At 28.2% G+C, this 20,938-nt stretch overlaps 1 protein-coding gene across 1 annotated transcript; it reads right to left on the reverse strand.

Moving 5' to 3' along the window:
* Nucleotides 1–1,294: 1,294 nt before the first annotated feature.
* On the reverse strand, nt 1,295–20,527 carry LOC134718011 (microfibril-associated glycoprotein 4-like). Its single transcript, XM_063580509.1, has 5 exons — nt 20,341–20,527; nt 16,889–17,010; nt 15,391–15,487; nt 2,318–2,482; nt 1,295–1,548 (listed from the first exon to the last, which is right to left on the reverse strand). Exons 1-5 carry the CDS (start codon nt 20,525–20,527, stop codon nt 1,295–1,297), a joined length of 825 nt encoding a protein of 274 aa, XP_063436579.1.
* Between the last annotated feature and the right edge of the window lie 411 nt (nt 20,528–20,938).

Raw genomic sequence — 20,938 nt, forward strand, 5'->3', positions numbered from 1 at the left:
CTTTTTCGTGTCAAAATATTCATTGTTGTCTGTTGATTTCATTACACATCCCATAACAAAGTGTTCATGATCATAAAATAATGTTGATGCGATCTGTATAGGAGCAATTCCATCATTATTAAATATGTTTGTTATTTGATGTACATCATATACATTCCTTTGAGAATGTAAAAACTATTGGTTTTTCCTTGCCAACAATAGTAATGTTTCTTGTTGTACTGATTTTTGAAAATTCAGAGGTTTATTTAAACAGTAATTATTATTGCTAATAATATGAACCCTGAATTGTTGTACTATTTTATCATTGTTTTTAATTGACTTTGACTTACTAACTGGGTATTCGTGGGGGAAAAGTTTATTGTTCCCTGGATACAACTATTGTCCTTGGTTACGCCTCAGGGCATTGGTTACTCTTCGAGGACAATGAACTTACTATTCCACTCATAACCCGGTCAATAAGTATACTATATTTCATTATTGGTAAGTTTTATAGCAAAGTAAATATATGTTGATTGAAGAACACAATATGTAAAGATTTTATTAAGGCAATTAACATATTTATAATTAACGGGAAATAAAATGAAAATAAAGATAACATAAACAGCAAATATAAATATGTTGTGCTAATAAGAAAACGACTTTGTTGAGAAAGCGAACTAAGAATAACACACAATGTATAATACTTGACAATAATTAATGTAAAATTGTACTGCTCATCTAAATGTCCATGTTAACTGCTTCATATTGATTCAGTATTAATGAAAACCTTCTTTCCTTTACGGGTAGACTTTATATACATAAATTAAGTGGTACAAGAAAAGCAAAATGAGTATGTTAAATTTGATGTATGCCTTTTTGTGATTCTTCGTTACATTTGTTGTTTTTATAGTGATATTAAGATGATAACACAATATTGACTGTTGTACCCCGATTTTTGACATTTGTATTCTTTGATTATGTTTGTTTTGTTCATACATCGTTGACAATGTAATGGAATTTGATGCGACTGTCATACAAGTGAGAGGTTTAGCTAGCTATAAAACCAGGTTCAATCCACCATTTTCTACATTAGAAAATGCCTGTACCAAGTCAGGAATATGACAGTTGTTATCCATTAGTTTGATGTGTTTGGACTTTTGATTTTGCCTTTTGATTTTGAATTTTCCTTATTGAATTTTCCTCGGAGTTCGGCATTTTTGTGTTTTTACTTTTTACTAGTATCTGAAAAATAAAGATCAAAATTAATAATTGTTGTTCCCTAGACAACTCGTGTGAAATACTTCAAACGTATGTTCTACTGTCTTCGTATCATCATTCTGGCCGACTTGTAAGAGTATTCTAAACCCCGCCAAGTGTACCAATTAATTCCACTTCCAAACGTTGATTGATCTCCCGCCAAATATCCACCATTCAGACAGCTATGATGACAGGCCTTATGCCACCACGCTCCATGGAAAGATACAGCACAGTTACCATACATAGAAGGAGGGTTGTTGTTCTGATCAAAAGTCGTAAACTTCATACCATTTGAGTAAGTAAGACTATCTCCTATAACACAAAAAATAGCATACTAGTACAGGACACAAAGGAAAATTAAAATCGGAAATTTCTTTATGAAGTGACAAAATCTGGACCTCAAACGAAAAGAAAACGGTCGTCTTTTTGTCTTATTATAGGCATGTATGATATATGATTACAATAAGATCGAAAAACATGCAATGGGTTTGTATGTGATTGAGTGTTGGTTGCTTAACGTTCAATGGAAACATCTAAGGCATATTCAGGACAAGCACAAATTGACATATAAAACAATAAGCAGGTTTTATGAAAGAGGCGTTTGGGCTTAAATTCAGAGAAATTAAGACTTGCAACAGGTTACATGCAGACATCTTAAGACGTTGTTACATGTTTTTTTTAACTTCAATGTGCGTGACGCTCTTTTCGCGTTTGATCGGATTTAATATCCTTATTCTATTAGACTAGTTTTACTGTCTGGTGTGATAATCGAACAGTACCTAACATATGCGGTTGCACATGTGGAGCAGGATTAACTTATTCTACAGGAGAAACCGCGATCACTCTAAGCTTTTAATTGAGTTCGTGTTGCTTAGTCTTTCTTTGGTATTCTGTGTTTTTGGTGTAACTGTCTTTTTCTTTTGTAGCCATGGCGTTGCCAGTTTATTTCCGATTGATGAGTTTGAATCTAATATCGTCATACCAATTTACCATCTGCAGAGTTCTAAGAAGACACTCAATGTTTATCTAGTTTTGTATTTTTTGGCTGAAAGTCAATTCAAATTTGCCAAATGATATTTACCTGCGTCGCCACTATACCCACTGACATATAATGCATATTTAGAAGGCGCATCACCTATGGCAAACGATTGATATTCTGCATAACGTGTCTCGTTATCAAAATCTTCTAAAACAACCATTATAGTGTATGCGTTGCTGGAAGTAAGTTGGTGAAGTTTTTCATTTCCTTAAACAGAAAAAATATTCAAAATATTGTGGATTGATTTATTTTCGTTGGTATGAATTTTCGTGAATTAAGAAAAACGTAAATTTTCGAAGATATTTGTTTTTCATGGTTTTGAAAATCTCTGCATACAAAGCAGACAGATAATTGGTAATTTGTTTTGCTTTAGAACTCGTGGTTCACCTATCTCTACGAAACCCACGAAAATTGGTATTCAGCGAATAATACTGAATCCACATTACATCTATCCTATAAAATAAATCAAGCAAACGACGGCCTGTGTGACCGACGGGAGGAATAAACGTGACAAACAGAGCTATTATGTAAATTATGAACAATAAATTAGCCTGTCAAACAACTACCTGAGAACGCTATACTTGATAGAGTTGTTCCACCAATTTTAAGAAAGTACAAATTTAAATATTCATTTGATATCGTTTGAATATTCATTTAGTATCGCTTGAATATTCATTTGTAATCGTTTTAATAATTATTTAATATCGTTCAAATATTCAGTTGATATCGTTCCAATATTTTTTTGATATTGTTTGAATATTCATTTGATAACGTTGAATATTCATTTGACATCATTTGAATATTCATTTGATATCGTTTTAGTATTCACTTGATATCATTTGTGTATTCATTTGATATCGTTTGTATAAATCGACTAATTCGTTTGACTATTCATTTGATATCGTTTGAATATTCATTTAATATCGTTTAAATATTCAGTTATTATCGTTTGAATATTCAGTTGATATCTGATATCCTTTGTGTATTCATTTGATATCGTTTGTATAAATCGACTAATTCGTTTGACTATTCATTTGATATCGTTTCAATATTCATTTAATATCGTTTGAATATTCAGTTATTATCGTTTGAATATTCAGTTGATATCGTTCCAATATTTGATATTGTTTGAAAATTCATTTGATATCGTTTGAATATTCTTTTGACATCTTTTGAATATTCATTTAATATCGTTTGGGTATTGATTTTATATCGTTTGACTATTCATTTGGTATCTTAAGTCTCTCCATAGAAGATTATCGATCGTTTGTATATATCGACTAATGCGTTTGAATATCTGTTTGGTATCGTTCGCCTCTCTTTAAAGAATTATCGCTCGTTTGTATATATCGACTAATGAGTTTGAATATTCATTTGATATCGTTTGAATATTCATTTACTATCGTTTGAATATTCACTTATTAGCATTTGAATATTCAGTTGATATCGTTTGAATATTTAGTTGATATCGTTCCAATATTTGATATTGGAACGATATCAACTGAATATTCAAAACTCCTGAATATTTTGTATGTATCGAATAATGAGTTTCATTTGATATTGTTTTAAGATTTATTTGATATCGTTTGAATATTCTTTTGATATCGTTCGAATATTTAGTTGATATCGTTCCGATATTCATTTGATATTGATCGGATAATCCTTTGAAATCGTTTGAATATTCATTTGATATAGAGTGAATATTCAGTTGATATCGTTTGAATATTTAGTTGATATCGTTCCAATATTTGATATTGTTTGAAAATTCATTTGATATCGTTTTTATATTCTTTTGACATCTTTTGAATATTCATTTGAGATCGTTTGGGTATTCATTTGATATTGTTTGACTATTTATTTGGTTTCTAAAGTCTCTCCATAGATGATTATCGATTGTTTGTATATATCGACTAATGAGTTTGAATATTCATTTAATATCGTTTCATTATTCATTTAATATCGTTTGAATATTCAGTTATTATCAGTGGAATATTCAGTTGATATCGTTTGAATATTTAGTTGATATCGTTCCAATATTTGATATTGTTTGAATATTCTTTTGACATATTTTTATCTTCATTTGGTATCGTTTGAGTATTCATTTTATATCGTTTGACTTTTCATTTTGATCTTAATCCTCTATATAGAAGATTTTCGATCGTTTGTTATATATCGACTAATGAGTTTGAATATTCATTTGATATCGTATGAAAATTCTTTTGACTTCGTCAAAATGTATTTCATATTGTTTGAATATTCATTTGTTATTGTTTAAATATCCATTTGGTATCTTCAGCCTCTCTACAGAAGATTATCGATTGTTTGTATATATTGACTTATGAGTTTGAATATTGATTTGATATTGTCTGCCTCTCTACATAGGATTATCGATCGTTTGTATATATCGACTAATGAGTTTGAATATTCATTTAGATTCGTTTGAATATTCATTTGATATCTTTTTCGTATTCATTAAATATCATTTGAATATTCGTTTGATATCGTTCCAATATTCATTTTGATATTGCTTGAATATTCCTTTGAAATCGTTTGAATATTCCTTTGTCATTGTTTGAATAATCATTTGATATCGTTTGAGTATTTATTTGATATCGATTGAATATTCATTTGATATCGTTTAAATATTCATTAAGCATTGTTCGAATATTCGTTTGGTATCGTTTGAATATTCATTTGTAATCATTTGAATATTCATTTGGTAACTTCAACCTCTCTTTAGAAGATTATTGATTGTTTGTATGTATCGACTAATGAGTTTAGAGATTCCTTTAGTATCGTTCAAATATTCATTTGACATTGTTTGAATAATTATTTCATATCCTTTGAATATTATTTTGATATCGTTTGAATATTTATTCGGTATCGTTTGAATAATCTATGGTATCTTCTGCCTCTCTGGAGAAGACTGTTGATATTTTGTATGTATCGAATAATGAGTTTCATTTGATATTTTTTTAAAGATTTATTTGATATCGTTTGAATATTATTTTGATATCGTTCGAATATTTAGTTGATATCGTTCCGATATTCATTTGATATTGAGCGGATATTCCTTTGAAATCGTTTGAATATTCATTTGATATAGAGTGAATATACATTTGTTATCGTTTGAATATTTATTTGATATCGTTTGAATATTCATTTGGTATCGTTTGAATATTAATTTCAGCCATTGCAATATTCATTTGGTATATTCAGCCCCTCTTTAGAAGATTATCGATCGTTTGTATATATCGACTTATCAATTTGAAAACCCATTTGTTATCGTTCGACTATTTATAAGATATTATCGATTGTACATATCGACTAATGAGTTTGAATATTGATGTGATATCGTTTGAATATTTATTTGATTTCGTTTTGAAAATTTATTTGATATGATGTGAGTATTCATTGGATATCGTTTGTGTGAATCGACTGATGAGTCTGAATATTCATTAGATATCGTTGGAATATTCCGTTGATATCGTTTGAATATTCACTTGATATCGATTGAGTATTCATTATAAACGTTTGACTATTCATTTAAAATCTTTTGACTATTCAGCCTATCTAAAAAAGATTATCGATCGTTTTTATAAATCGACTAATATGTTTGAATATTTATTTGATATCGTTTGAATATTCATTTAAAACATCATGAATATTCTTTTAAAATATTATATGACTATCCATTTGCTATCGGTTGAGTATTCAATTGATATCTGTTGAGTATTCATTTCATATCATTTGAGTATTCATTTGATATCGTTTGAATATTTATTTGTTAATGTTTTATAATCTATGGTATTTTCAGCCTTTCTATAGAAGATTATTGATCGCTTGTATGTATCGCAAAATGAGTTTGAATATACATTTAGTATCGTTTGAATATACATTTGATAAAGTGTGAATATTCAGTTGATATCGTTTGAATATTCGTTGATATCGTTCCAATATTTAATATTGTTTGAATATTCATTTAATATCGTTTGAATATTCATTTGATATCGTTTGAATATACATTTGGAATAGTGTGAATATTCAGTTCATATCGTTTTACTGTTCATTTGTAATCTTTTTACTATTCATATGATATCTTAAGTCTCTTTATAGAAGATTATCGATCGTTTGTATATTTAGACTAATGTATTTGAATATCCATTTATTATCGTCAACCTCTCTATAGAGGATTATCGATCGTTTGTATATATAGACCAATCAGTTTGAATATTCATTTGATATCGTTTGAGTATTAATGTGATTTCACATTTGGTATCGTTTGAATATTAATTGTAAATGTTAGAATAATTATTTAGTATTTTCAGCCTCTCTTAAGAAGATTATCGATCGTTTGTGTACATCGACTTATGAGTTTGAATATTAATTTGCTATCGTTCGCCTCTCTTAAGTCGATTTTCATTTATTTGGTACTGTTTAAAAATTCATTTGTAATTGTTTGAATAATCATTTGGTATCTTCAGCCTCTCTATAGAATATTATAGATTGTTTGTATGTATCGACTAATGAATTTAAAGATTCCTTTAGTATCCTTTGAATATTCGTTTGATATCGTTTGAGTATTCATTTCATATCGTTTGAATATTAATTTGATATCGTTTGAATATTCATTTGGTATTGTTCGACTATTCCTTTGGTATCGTTTGAATTTTAATTTGTAATCGTTTCAATATTCATTTGGTGTTTCCAGCCCTCTTTAGAAGATTATCGATCGTTTGTTTATATCGACTAATCAATTTGAATATCCATTATTATCGTCTGCCTTTCTATAAAAAAATATTGATCGTTTATATATATCGACTAATGCGTTTGAAAATAAATTTGATACCGTCCGCCTCTCTATAAAAGTTTATCGATCGTTTGTATCTACCGACCAATAAGTTTGAATATTTATTAAGTATCGTATAAATATTCATTTGATATGGTTTGAATATTCATTTGCAATCGTTTGTATATTCATTTGATATCGTTTGAGTATTCATTTGATATCGTTTACTTTTCATTTGTAGTCGTTTGAATATTTATCTGGTATCTTTAGCTTCTCTATAGAAAATTATAGATTGTTTGAATATATCGACTAATGCGTTTGAATATCCATTTGATATCGTGCAACTCTTTAAAAAAATAATCGTTCGTTTTTATATATCGATTAATAATTTTGAATATTCATTGAGTATCGTTTGAACATTTATCATATAGTGTTTAAGTATTCATTAGATATTGTATGAATATGCATTTGATATCGTTTGAACATTTCTTTGATTTCGTTAAATTTTTAATTTGATTTCTTTCCAATATTCATTAGATGATGTTGGAATAATTATTTGTTATCATTTGAATATTCATTTGTTATCGTTTGACTATTCATTTTGTTTCTTCAGCCTCTCTATAGAATATCATCGATCGTTTGTATATATCGACGAATGAGTTTCAATATTCATTTGATATCGTTTGAGTATTCAATTGATATCGTTAGAATATTCATTTAGTATCGTTTGAATATTAATTTGTAATCGTTTGAATAATCAATTGGTATCTTCAGCCTCTCTATAGAAGATTATCTATTGTTTGTATATATTGACTTATGAGTTTCAATATTTATTTCATATCAGTTGAGTATTCATTTGATGTCGTTTCAATATTCATTTGATATCTTTTGAATATTCATTTAATATCATTTGAATATTCATTTGACATCATTTGAATATTCATTTGACATCGTTTGAATATTCATTTGATATCGTTTAAATATTCATTTGATATCGATTGAGTATTCATTTGAATATTCATTTGACATCATTTAAATATTCATTTGACATCATTTAAATATTCATTTGACATCATTTAAATATTCATTTGACATCATTTAAATATTCATTTTGATATCGGTTGAGTATTCATTTGAATATTCATTTGATAACGGTTAAGTATTCATTTGATATCATTTCAGTATGCATTTCATATCATTTCACTATTCATTTGATATCGTTTGAATATTCATTTGAAACCTTTTTGGATAATCATTTTGTATCTTCAGCTTCTCTATGGAAGATTATCTATTGTATGTATATATTGACTTATGAGTTGCAATATTCATTTCATATCAGTTGAGTATTCATTTGATGTCGTTTCAATATTCATTTGATATCTTTTGAATATTCATTTAATATCATTTGAATATTCATTTGACATCATTTGAATATTCATTTGACATCATTTGAATATTCATTTTACATAGTTTCAATATTCATTTGATATCGTTTGCATATTCATTTGATGTCTTTTGAATATTCATTTTATATCATTTGAATATTCATTTGACATCATTTAAATATTCATTTTATATCGGTTGAGTATTCATTTGGGAACTTCAACCTCTCTTCAGAAGATTATTGATTGTTTGTATGTATCGACTAATGAGTTTAGAGATTCCTTTAGTATCGTTCGAATATTCATTTGACATTGCTTGAATATTCATTTCATATCCTTTGAATATTATTTTGATATCGTTTGAATATTTATTCGGTATCGTTTGAATAATCTACGGTATCTTCTGCCTCTCTGGAGAAGACTGTTGATAGTTTGTATGTATCGAATAATGAGTTTCATTTGATATTTTTTTAAGATTTATTTGATATCGTTTGAATATTTTTTTGATATCGTTCGAATATTTAGTTGATATCGTTCCGATATTCATTTGATATTGAGCGGATATTCCTTTGAAATCGTTTGAATATTCATTTGATATAGAGTGAATATTCATTTGTTATCGTTTGAATATTTATTTGATATCGTTTGAATATTCATTTGGTATCGCTTGAATATTAATTTCAGCCATTGCAATATTCATTTGGTATATTCAGCCTCTCTTTAGAAGATTATCGATCGTTTGTTTATATCGACTTATAAATTTGAATACCCATTTGTTATCATTCGACTCTTTATAAGATATTATCGATCGTTTGTACATATCGACTAATGAGTTTGAATATTGATGTGCTATCGTTTGAATATTTATTTGATTTCGTTTGAAAATTTATTTGATATGATGTGAATATCCATTTGATATTTTTTAAGTATTCATTGGATATCGTTTGTGTGAATCGACTGATGAGTCTGAATACTCATTTGATATCGTTGGAATATTCCGTTGATATCGTTTGAATATTCATTTGATATCGTTTGAGTATTCATTATAAAACGTTTGACTATTCATTTAAAATCTTTTGACTATTCAGCCTCTCTAGAGACGATTATCGATCGTTTTTATAAATCGACTAATGTGTTTGAATATTTATTTGATATCGTTTGAATATTCATTTAAAACATCATATGAATACTCTTTTAAAATATTATATGACTATCCATTTGCTATCGGTTGAGTATTCAATTGACATCTGTTGAGTATTCATTTCATATCATTTGAGTATTTATTTGATATCTTTTGAATATTTATTTGTTATTTTTTTATAATCTATGGTATTTTCAGCCTTTCTATATAAGATTATTGATCGTTTGTATGTATCGCAAAATGAGTTTGAATATTCATTTAGTATCGTTTGAATATACATTTGATAAAGTGTGAATATTCAGTTGATATCGTTTGAATATTCGTTGATATCGTTCCAATATTTAATATTGTTTAAATATTCATTTGATATCGTTTGAATATTCATTTGATATCGTTTGAATATACATTTGGAATAGTGTGAATATTCAGTTTATATCGTTTTACTGTTCATTTGTAATTGTTTTACTATTCATATGATATCTTAAGTCTCTCTATAGAAGATTATCGATCGTTTGTATATTTAGACTAATGTATTTGAATATCCATTTATTATCGTCAACCTCTCTATAGAGGATTATCGATCGTTTGTATATATAGACCAATCAGTTTGTATATACATTTGATATCGTTTGAGTATTAATGTGATATCACATTTGGTATCGTTTGAATATCAATTGTAAATGTTTGAATAATTATTTAGTATGTTCAGCCTCTCTCAAGAAGATTATCGATCGTTTGTTTACATCGACTTATGAGTTTGAATATTCATTTGCTATCGTCCGCCTCTCTTAAGTCGATTTTCATTTATTTGGTACTGTTTAAAAATTCATTTGTAATCGTTTGAATATTCACTTGGTATCTTCAGCCTCTCTATAGAATATTATAGATTGTTTGTATGTATCGACTAATGAATTTAAAGATTCCTTTAGTATCATTTGAATATTCATTCGATATCGTTTGAGTATTCATTTCCTATCGTTTGAATATTAATTTGATATCGTTTGAATATTCATTTGGAATTGTTCGAATATTCTTTTGGTATCGTTTGAATTTTAATTTGTAATCGTTTCAATATTCATTTGGTGTTTCCAGCCTCTCCTTAGAAGATTATTGATCGTTTATATATATCGACTAATGCGTTTGAATATAAATTTGATACCGTCCGCCTCTCTATAAAAGTTTATCGATCGTTTGTATATATCGACCAATAAGTTTGAATATTTATTAAGTATCGTATACATATCCATTCGATATGGTTTGAATATTCATTTGACATCGTTTGTATATTCATTTGATATCGTTTGAGTATTCATTTGATATCGTTTACTATTCATTTGTAGTCGTTTGAATATATATCTGGTATCTTCAGCTTCTCTATAGAAAATTATAGATTGTTTGAATATATCGATTAATACGTTTGAATATCCATTTGATATCGTCCAACTCTATAAAAAAATAATCGTTCGTTTTTATATATCGACTAATAATTTTGAATATTCATTGAGTATCGTTTGAACTTTTATCATATAGTGTTTGAGTATTCATTAGATATTGGTTGAATATGCATTTGATATAGTTTGAACATTTCTTTGATTTCGTTAAATTTTTAATTTGATTTCTTTCCAATATTCATTAGATGATGTTGGAATAATTATTTGTTATCATTTGAATATTCATTAGTTATCGTTTGACTATTCATTTTGTTTGTTCAGCCTCTCTATAGAATATCATCGATCGTCTGTATATATCGACGAATGAGTTTCAATATTCATTTGATATCGTTTGAGTATTCATTTTGTTTCTTCAGCCTCTCTATAGAATATCATCGATCGTTTGTATATATCGACGAATGAGTTTCAATATTCATTTGTTATCGTTTGACTATTCATTTTGTTTCTTCAGCCTCTCTATAGAATATCATCGATCGTTTGTATATATCGACGAATGAGTTTCAATATTCATTTGATATCGTTTGAGTATTCAATTGATATCGTTAGAATATTCATTTAGTATCGTTTGAATATTCATTTGTAATCGTTTAAATAATCAATTGGTATCGTCAGCCTCTCTATAGAAGATAATCTATTGTTTGTATTTATTTCATATCAGTTGAGTATTCATTTGATGTCGTTTCAATATTCATTTGATATCTTTTGAATATTCATTTAATATCATTTGAATATTCATTTGACATCATTTGAATATTCATTTGACATCGTTTGAATATTCATTTGATATCGTTTAAATATTCAATTTATATCGGTTGAGTATTCATTTTAATATTCATTTGACATCATTTAAATATTCATTTGACATCATTTAAATATTCATTTGATATCGGTTGAGTATTCATTTAAATATTCATTTGCTATCATTTAAATGTTCATTTGCTATCATTTAAATATTCATTTGCTATCATTTAAATATTCATTTGCTATCATTTAAATATTCATTTGCTATCATTTAAATATTCATTTGATATCGGTTGAGCATTCATTTGAATATTCATTTGATATCGGTTAAGTATTCATTTGATATCATTTCAGTATACATTTCATATCATTTCACTATCCATTTGATATCTTTTGAATATTCATTTGAAATCTTTTGGATAATCATTTTGTATCTTCAGCCTCTCTATAGAAGATTATCTATTGTTTGTATATATTGACTTATGAGTTTAAATATTCATTTCATATCAGTTGAGTATTCATTTGATGTCGTTTCAATATTCATATGATATCTTTTGAATATTCATTTAATATCATTTGAATATTCATTTGACATCATTTGAATATTCATTTTACATCGTTTGAATATTCATTTAATATCGATGCATATTCATTTGATGTCTTTTGAATATTCATTTTATATCATTTGAATATGCATTTGACATCATTTAAATATTCATTTGATATCGGTTGAGTATTCATTTGAATATTCATTTGACATCATTTAAATATTCATTTGATATCATTTAAATATTCATTTTATATCGGTTGAGTATTCATTTGAATATTCATTTGACTTCATTTAAAAATTCATTTGATATCGGTTGAGTATTCATTTGAATATTCATTTGATATCATTTCAGTATTCATTTCATATCATTTCACTATTCATTTGATATCGTTTGAATATTCATTTGAAATCTTTTGGATAATCATTTGGTATCTTCAGCCTCTTTTTAAAAGATTATCGATCGTTTGTATATATCGACCAATAAGTTTGGATTGATTGATTGATTGATTGTTGGTTGCTTTATGCCGCATTAGAACAAAAAGGCTATATCGCGGCGAGAATATTTTTACAATTTAAAGCATATTTTTAAAATAAGACAAAAAGTCCTTCAATATACTAAAATTCTTGCCTAAAGCAAATTGAGTATATACAAAAAAAAATCAACAGTAAAATAACGTGATAAAAATTAAAATCGATTTAAATATAATAACATTTTTATATTTTATTATAAATTTCAATTTCTTTTAAAAAGCAACAATATTTGTAAATGGAACACCATTAAATAAATCATACATATTATTGACATTGAAATGCTTCTTACGAATATCAGCAAAGTCAATACAATTAATTAAAATAAGTTTGGATATTCATAAAGTATCGTTTAAATATTCATTTAATATCGTTTGAATATTCATTTGACATCATTTGAATATTCATCTGATATCGTTTGAGTATTCTTTTGATATCGTTTACTATTCATTTGTAATCGTTTGAACATTCAGCTGGTATCTTCAGCCTCTTTATAGAAGATTATCGATTGTTTGTATATATCGACTTATGCGTATGAAAATCAATTTGATATCGTCCGACTCAATTACAAATTATCGTTCGTTTTTATATATCGACTAATAAGTTTGAATATTCATTTAATATCGTTTGAATATTCATCAAATATTGTTTGAGTATCCATTTAATATCGATTGAGTATCCATTTGCTATCGTTTGAATATTCCTTTTATATCGTTTGAATGTTCATTTTGTATTGTTCATATATTCATTTGGTACCGTTTGAATATTCATTTGTAAACGTGTTAAAAATCATTTGGTATCGTCAGTCTGTCTATAGAAGATTATTGATTGTGTGTATGTATCGACTAAGGTGTTTCAATATTCATTTAGTATCGTTTAAAAATTCATTTGACACTGTTTAAATATTCATTTGACATCGTTGGAATAATCATTCGATATCATTTGTATATTCATTTGGTATTTTTCGAATATTCATTTGATATCGTTTGAATATTCATTAGGTATCTTCAGCCTCTGTTTTGAAGATAATCAATCGTTTTTCGTTAAATATACTAACTAATCTGAATATCCATTTGTTATTGTCCGCCTCTCCATAAAAGATTATCGATCGTTTATATATATATCGACTAATGCGTTTGGATATAAATTTGATATCGTTTGAATATTCATTTGATTTCTTTTGAAAATTCATTGGATATCATTTAAATATTCATCATATATCGATTGAGTATTCATTTGATACCATATGATTATTCATATGCCATCCTTTGAGTATTCATTTGATATGGTTTGTGTAAATCGACTTATGAGTTTGGATATTCCTTTGATATCGTTTGAATTTTCTTTTAATTTCGTTTGAATATTTATTTAATATCGTTTGAGTATTCGTTTCGTATCTTTTGAGTATTCAGTTGATATTGTTTGAATATTCAGTTGATACCGTTCCAATATTTGATATGTTGAATATTCATTTGATATTGTTTAAATATTCTTTTGACATCGTTTGAATATTTATTTGAGATCGTTTAAGTATTCTATTTGATATTGTTTGAATATTCATTTGTAATCGTTTGACTAGTTATTTGGTAACTTAAGTCTCTCTATAGAAAATTTTCGATCGTTTGTATATTTAGACTAATGCGTTTGAATATCCATTTATTATCGTCCGCCTCTCTATAGAGGATTATCGATCGTTTGTATATACCAGACGTTCAACTTAGAAATTATTTAGATAATCATTTTACGACCGAATGGATGATGCATCGTTTTCTCAATCTGTTGGATTTATTTACAACTTCATTCATGGCAAACTCGAGCATAGGGACACACTTTTATTCTGGACGTAAATATTATTTAGGGCAATTTATGGCATGTTCAGTCAAAAATATGTTCGATTTTCTAGAATATCTTTTATCAAATGTCACCAACTTTATTGAACGCGTAAACGTACAGTTACATCAAATTTGACATAAGCGGTCATGTCAATACCAGTATATATGACAAACGCGACAATCTTAACATTTTCAATTTCCTCCACCTTGGTAGCAGTATATTAGTTTCTGCATTTCGTATACATATTTCCACACTAATTCGGTATCCATGGCTAGACACTGCTGCTCAGAATTTGCAAAGCGTTACCAGTGTTTGAGTATGCAGTTGATAAATCGAGGGTATTCAAAGAACCTATAACGTTTTCTGAAACAATTCAACGGGAGATAACAAATGATAGGTACTGATGTTGTCTATCCTATACATATCTTTATAACGTGTTATGGTATTCATGTATTTGTCTATTGAATTTATTACTTTTTTTTACTGTTGATTTTATCTATGGCAATATCCCTGATGTTTTGTTTTAATATGTTTGCAATTTTCTGACTGCAGATATTCATTTGTAAGCTTCCGCCTCTCTTTTCAGTTGATAATTGATCGTTAAATTTTCATGTTATATCATGTCTTTAATTACAAAATGAAAATTTATTTGTACGACAAAGTGTGTAGATCATTTTTCAGATAATTGTAAAACATTTACCTAGCCAGAATTCAGTCTCAATGTCACCAAATCCTAATTCAAACTCCTCCCAATTTCTATAAAAGTCTACGTTACCATTTATTCTATTCTGGAATACCTGAAGTGACAACAAGGATACATGCAAATGAGGGTCTGGTTGAGTGACTGAATATGGAATAATTTACCATTCCACAGGATACATTAATATGGGCTGTTATTTTGATAATATAATGAACATATATCGGGTACAAGCCTCATTAAGTCATGCTAAAGTTCTGAAATCTTCACAATTTTAGCATTTGAGTTAAACACATTTTGTTTTAAATGTAAGTGGACGGATTTGTTTTCAGTCTAAATATTTAAATGTTAGTTTCTTTCATTTTGACGAAGACCATCTGAAAAGTTACATATTATGGCATTTTTGGTGGATTTTTCACATTCAAGCTTACATTTGAGCGTCTTTATTATCAGTTCTAATCTTTCACACATACTAATTGAATCGACTAAAGTAGACACTTTGAAGAAGATTTAAAAAGTGTTGAAAATCTTTAATCAGATGAACCTGAAAATTTTAGGCAAAAATCTGCTCTTCCAAGACTTACTCCATACTCTGCCATCATCCCAAACAGCTTATATTACAGGACACACCTATTATGTTTATTCAATTGATTTAGTTCTGAACATGCAATAACTATTTGGAACTTTTTGCAACCAGCAATAAATAAATCAAGTAACTTATCTTTATCGGAACAGCGAAGGACAGACTCAACAATAATTTCTGAAGTCATATTCGGTCTTTCAATTACATGAACTTATTATTATTGAAAGAAACGTTACATATTGTCAAATGTTTTGTTGTCCTATATAGATGATTATTTACTATGATATAAAATACTAAAAATAACTATAGAAAAGTAAATATCAAAAGATCATCCGATCTGTTTTGCAATATTTGTAAAAATGCCAATATAACTTCAATCTTATAAATTGCTCTTACACGTAATATATGAACTGTTTCCATCAAATGCAATCTAAGGAAAATTCATTTCAGAAAGCTCCAAAAACAAACAACAAAATCAAATGACAAACTCAACAGCTAAACATGTCAATCGAAAAGAAAACAACTGTCATATACCTGACGTGGTACAGATAAAGTTTTCAAAAAAACACAGCACGACGCTCCCTTCATATGTCATCGGATTTGACTGCAAAGTCAAATGGAAGCTGTCACTTCAGTAATGATTTTACTGACGGTCGATAGAAAAATATAAGGTGACAATTTCTATATACCCAAGATACCGATTATGTACAAATTAGACGTTTTAGAATATAATGCATTCTATTAAAAAAAAAGAATATAATGCATTCTGGGTAATATTTTCAAAAGTGTAAATCGAAACGTCTTGATTGGTTAAAAATGTCATAAAAAATTGAAATGTTACCAATGACGTGACGTTATTTTGATTTCAAATGAAATAACCCATGATTCTTCACATTCTGAAAAGGTCAATGTACTTACTGTCCAACCTCCGCCATCTGTAGTCATGTCACAGTAAACACTAAAACCACAACTATCTCTATTAGGGTTGATGGTGTACACTCCACTTAAACCTTTTATGTCACCGCAATCTTTTGGTGGAGCTGAAACATATATAAAGATAAGGAAATGGGGGTACGGTTACAATGAGAAAATCATCCACAATAGCTGATTGATTGTTGCTTGCTTAAAATTCAGTGGGAAGTTTTGTACAAGAGCAAATAAAAAGAGTAATACAATAGGTAGGACCGACTGTGATAAGGTTAATACATTTGAATGCCACTGAAAAATAATGTATACAGGGTATATGTTCATTTTTATTGGAAGTGTCCTCATGTCAAGAGACTATAGTACTCTCGCTACACGGCGCATCCGATTTATTATTCCTAATGTATCAAAGGTCCCCAAAATTACTAGACTAGTGTAAAACATTTGAAAAAGAAAAAAAACAACGGTATAATCTTTATGAACAAAAAGAAACGAAAAATACTATATATAATTAATTCATTTGCATATATACGTACGAAAATTATCTCTGTACAGAGTATTCCAGTGTATGTTTGTTTCATTTGGAGGACAACAGTTATAAGATAGGTCCAATCTGCATTCCATCAAAACTTTGTTATAACCCGAAGCACAACAGCCTTTGTTAGCGAAGCATGAATACGCACATTGCACTTCCGACACACCTGTGAATAATCTAACATGTAAGTTATCCTTAATTTTCATCCCAAAATACTCTGTAAACGTATCAGCTGTCAACACAAAAGCGCAAAGAACTAAGGTAATAAGTAAACCGTAAGTCTTTGTAAGGAGGGACATCTTTTGTGTATTTTATAACTTACAAATCGTCGTTGATGAACTGTTGATAACACCACCGTTTGTTAAGACACTGTATATTTAATTGTATATGTTTTGCAATTAAAACTACTTGTTTCAACTGTTTGTTAACAAATATAAACCCCTTCATACATAATAACTAATTCCATTAATATTAAGTGGTAATTTCATTTTAAATTCAATTTATTTACAGGGATGCTTGATCACATCCATTTAATTGTTTATTTATCTTTTAGTGGTGTGTTGAAGGGGCATCAGATATGATAAGTTTGTCCTTTGATTATGTTTGTTTTACACCGATTTGACGCCAATCGCTACATTTGTATATCGCTTGAACAAACTGATATGTATTTACAAGATCGAAACTTATTCTGTAAAAACAATAGGATTTTTGTCAATATTAAACTATCCTTTAAAACCAATTCACTTACATATCAGTGATATTCAAGATACAAATGTTTAAAAAAAAATGTAAAACAATTTATAACTCATTAATTGCTAAATTTCATATTTAAGAACAATACCATTTTCTCTTAAAAAAGAGACAATTTGATGGCCAGGAGGTGCGTTAAATAAAAAAAAATGCATTAGAATTGAAAAACTTGAAATGAAAATTAAAGACAGTAATGTTAAAAAATAAAAAAATATCGATTGATATCACATTAAGAGTAAGAATCCATATTTTAGAATACTACCAATTTCCTTAAAAAAAAGACAATTTTGATGGCCAGGAGAAGCGTTTTACAATTAAAATATCTTATTATTATTAACATACTAATTTTTACAGACGGAGTCAAAAGCTAGACATAGGAATGCGGGTGTCGGCGGCGGCGGCGTCGTCAACAATGTATTGGTTTATGATTAGGTCAAGTTTATGATGAACCACTTGTGGTAGATCAATGATATTTGGTATGCAGTTGTATAATCATTGGCATATCTCATTTCCATTGCGACTATTTGGCTCCGCCCCTAAGTCATGGTCTATTGACACTGATCAGTTTTCTAAGTTATAAACAGGTATTAGTGATAAGGTCAGTTCAAGGGGAACTCAGATAAATACCTATAATTTAAATATTTAATTTGACAGCAATAAACCAAATCACCAAATTACCTGATATTTTGTAAGAGAAATATAAAATGGAGATAGCTGTATATTTTTATGAAAATTCAAGCTGCTTTGAAATAATTATATATTTTTTTTAAATATGAATTTAGTCCGAACTAAACATTCTAGCTGTTTTTACCTTGATGCATTTAATTCTTAAATTTTACAGCAATATGCTTAACAACAAAACAATATGGGATTTAGTAAGTTCAATATACAACTGAGATTGACTTTCTTAATTTAGAAAAAAATACCCATTAATTAAATTTTTAAACTTGACAGCAGTAAACCAAACTACCAAAATACTTGGCGTTCTGAATGATCAGTTTATGAGATAGCTGAACGACTTTTAATAAGTCTATGGTATTTGGCATGCCGTTGTAATAGCATTAGCACAGCTCATTTACATTGGGATTGTTTAGCCATGTACCTCAGTCATGGTTCATTTACCTTGAATATTTGAATAACTTATGTAAGATGTTACAGTATTTTTTTTTAACTTTAACATGTGCATCATCAAAATTACAAAAAGGCGAGACATATCTCTGTGATCACAGTTAATTAAGAATATCAATAATAAAAGTAAACAAAATTGATCAATGTATTTTCCATACGATATCCGTCTGTTATTCTGTAGCAATTAGGTATCTTGTAATGACACACTGATCTATTTTACATGAAAAAAACCAAGTATTTACAAAAATACAAAACTCGAAGGTAAATTAAAAAAAGAGGAAATATAAAACAAATGACACAATCAAACTATATTTGACTATATCTACTATATCTACCAACGGAACGAATGATGAATAGAATGTACTTGGTTAGTTAAGTAAGTGACATTGACAAAACCGGAAGTAGCCAGTTTTGCATTTTTCATGAAAAAGTACTCGGAATCCATATATGAGGTAATTAAAATACATAATCTTGTCACTTTAGACTAGAAGTGACTTTCGATAAATCTCTGAACAATTGGTTTTTAATTATTAGGTCTTTCAATTTTTCCGTGGAGAGACCCTTAAGCTGGAAGAAACTTCTGATTGTAAATCAATTCTGACTTTGAGTTAACTGGACTAGGTTCTTTTCAATTACATTGAACATGATGAAGAAAGACCTTCAATGGTTCTCTTAACAACTGTTTTATTTTTTTGTAATTGTGACACTAGTAAATAAATCATACGTTTTATATTATATTGACATTGAAATACTTCATTCAAAATATCAGCAAAGTCACTACAATTGATTAAAGCATGTTTATTGATTACTTGCAATTGCAAGGTATACATTGTGGTTCATCTTCATTTTAAGAAGATACTCGTGTGTTCTTCAAGAATGCCCAATACAGCATCTTAAAATAACACACTGAGCTTTTCTGAACATAACATTATTAAAAGGCCTACATGATTAAGGTTTGTTTTCATGTAATTTGTTATCATCTTTTAACTCCTTTTATTTTTCAATATATTACAAACATATTCTGTAATATTACATCTAAAATCGGTAAATGGTATATCACAGTTAGATAAAGGTTCATCCATGGCATTTTTTACTTCCTGGTCTACAACCGTGTCTGCAGTCTGCCTGTGCTTCAACAGTAAATATGAATGCTGTAAATGACAAACAAAGAGTCGCAGCTCTGTCTCCAAGGACAGCAGCAGATGCAACTCGGTTATCATCCTTCAATCCATCTGTATAAATAGTTGAAATATTTGAATAATTTGCCTTATTTTCAGCATAATGTTGTCGAGTTATAAGCCTCTACATACAGTATCTCAACTGGTGAGGTTTAAATGGCGCAAAAACAGAGACGCAAACCCTTGTTATGAACAGCATCGATAATATGTATGTAGGACTTCCTAGTACAGTCATAATCTAGTTTTGATTTTATTAGAGATCAACATAGATAAAGTAAATTGTTGCGATCAGCACGTCAGTCAGTGCATGCAGTGCTGCTGACAACTTTAAAAATATCTTTTTAAACATCTCACGGGCTTTTGACAGAGATATTTTAAAAGATCTTCCAGAGAAAAGAGTTTATTATAATTTTTACCAAGTTCAACTTTCTTATTTTTTTCTTCTTTTTTTTT

Source organism: Mytilus trossulus, chromosome 5 (assembly GCF_036588685.1).
Source record: "Mytilus trossulus isolate FHL-02 chromosome 5, PNRI_Mtr1.1.1.hap1, whole genome shotgun sequence".
Taxonomy (NCBI): domain Eukaryota; kingdom Metazoa; phylum Mollusca; class Bivalvia; order Mytilida; family Mytilidae; genus Mytilus; species Mytilus trossulus.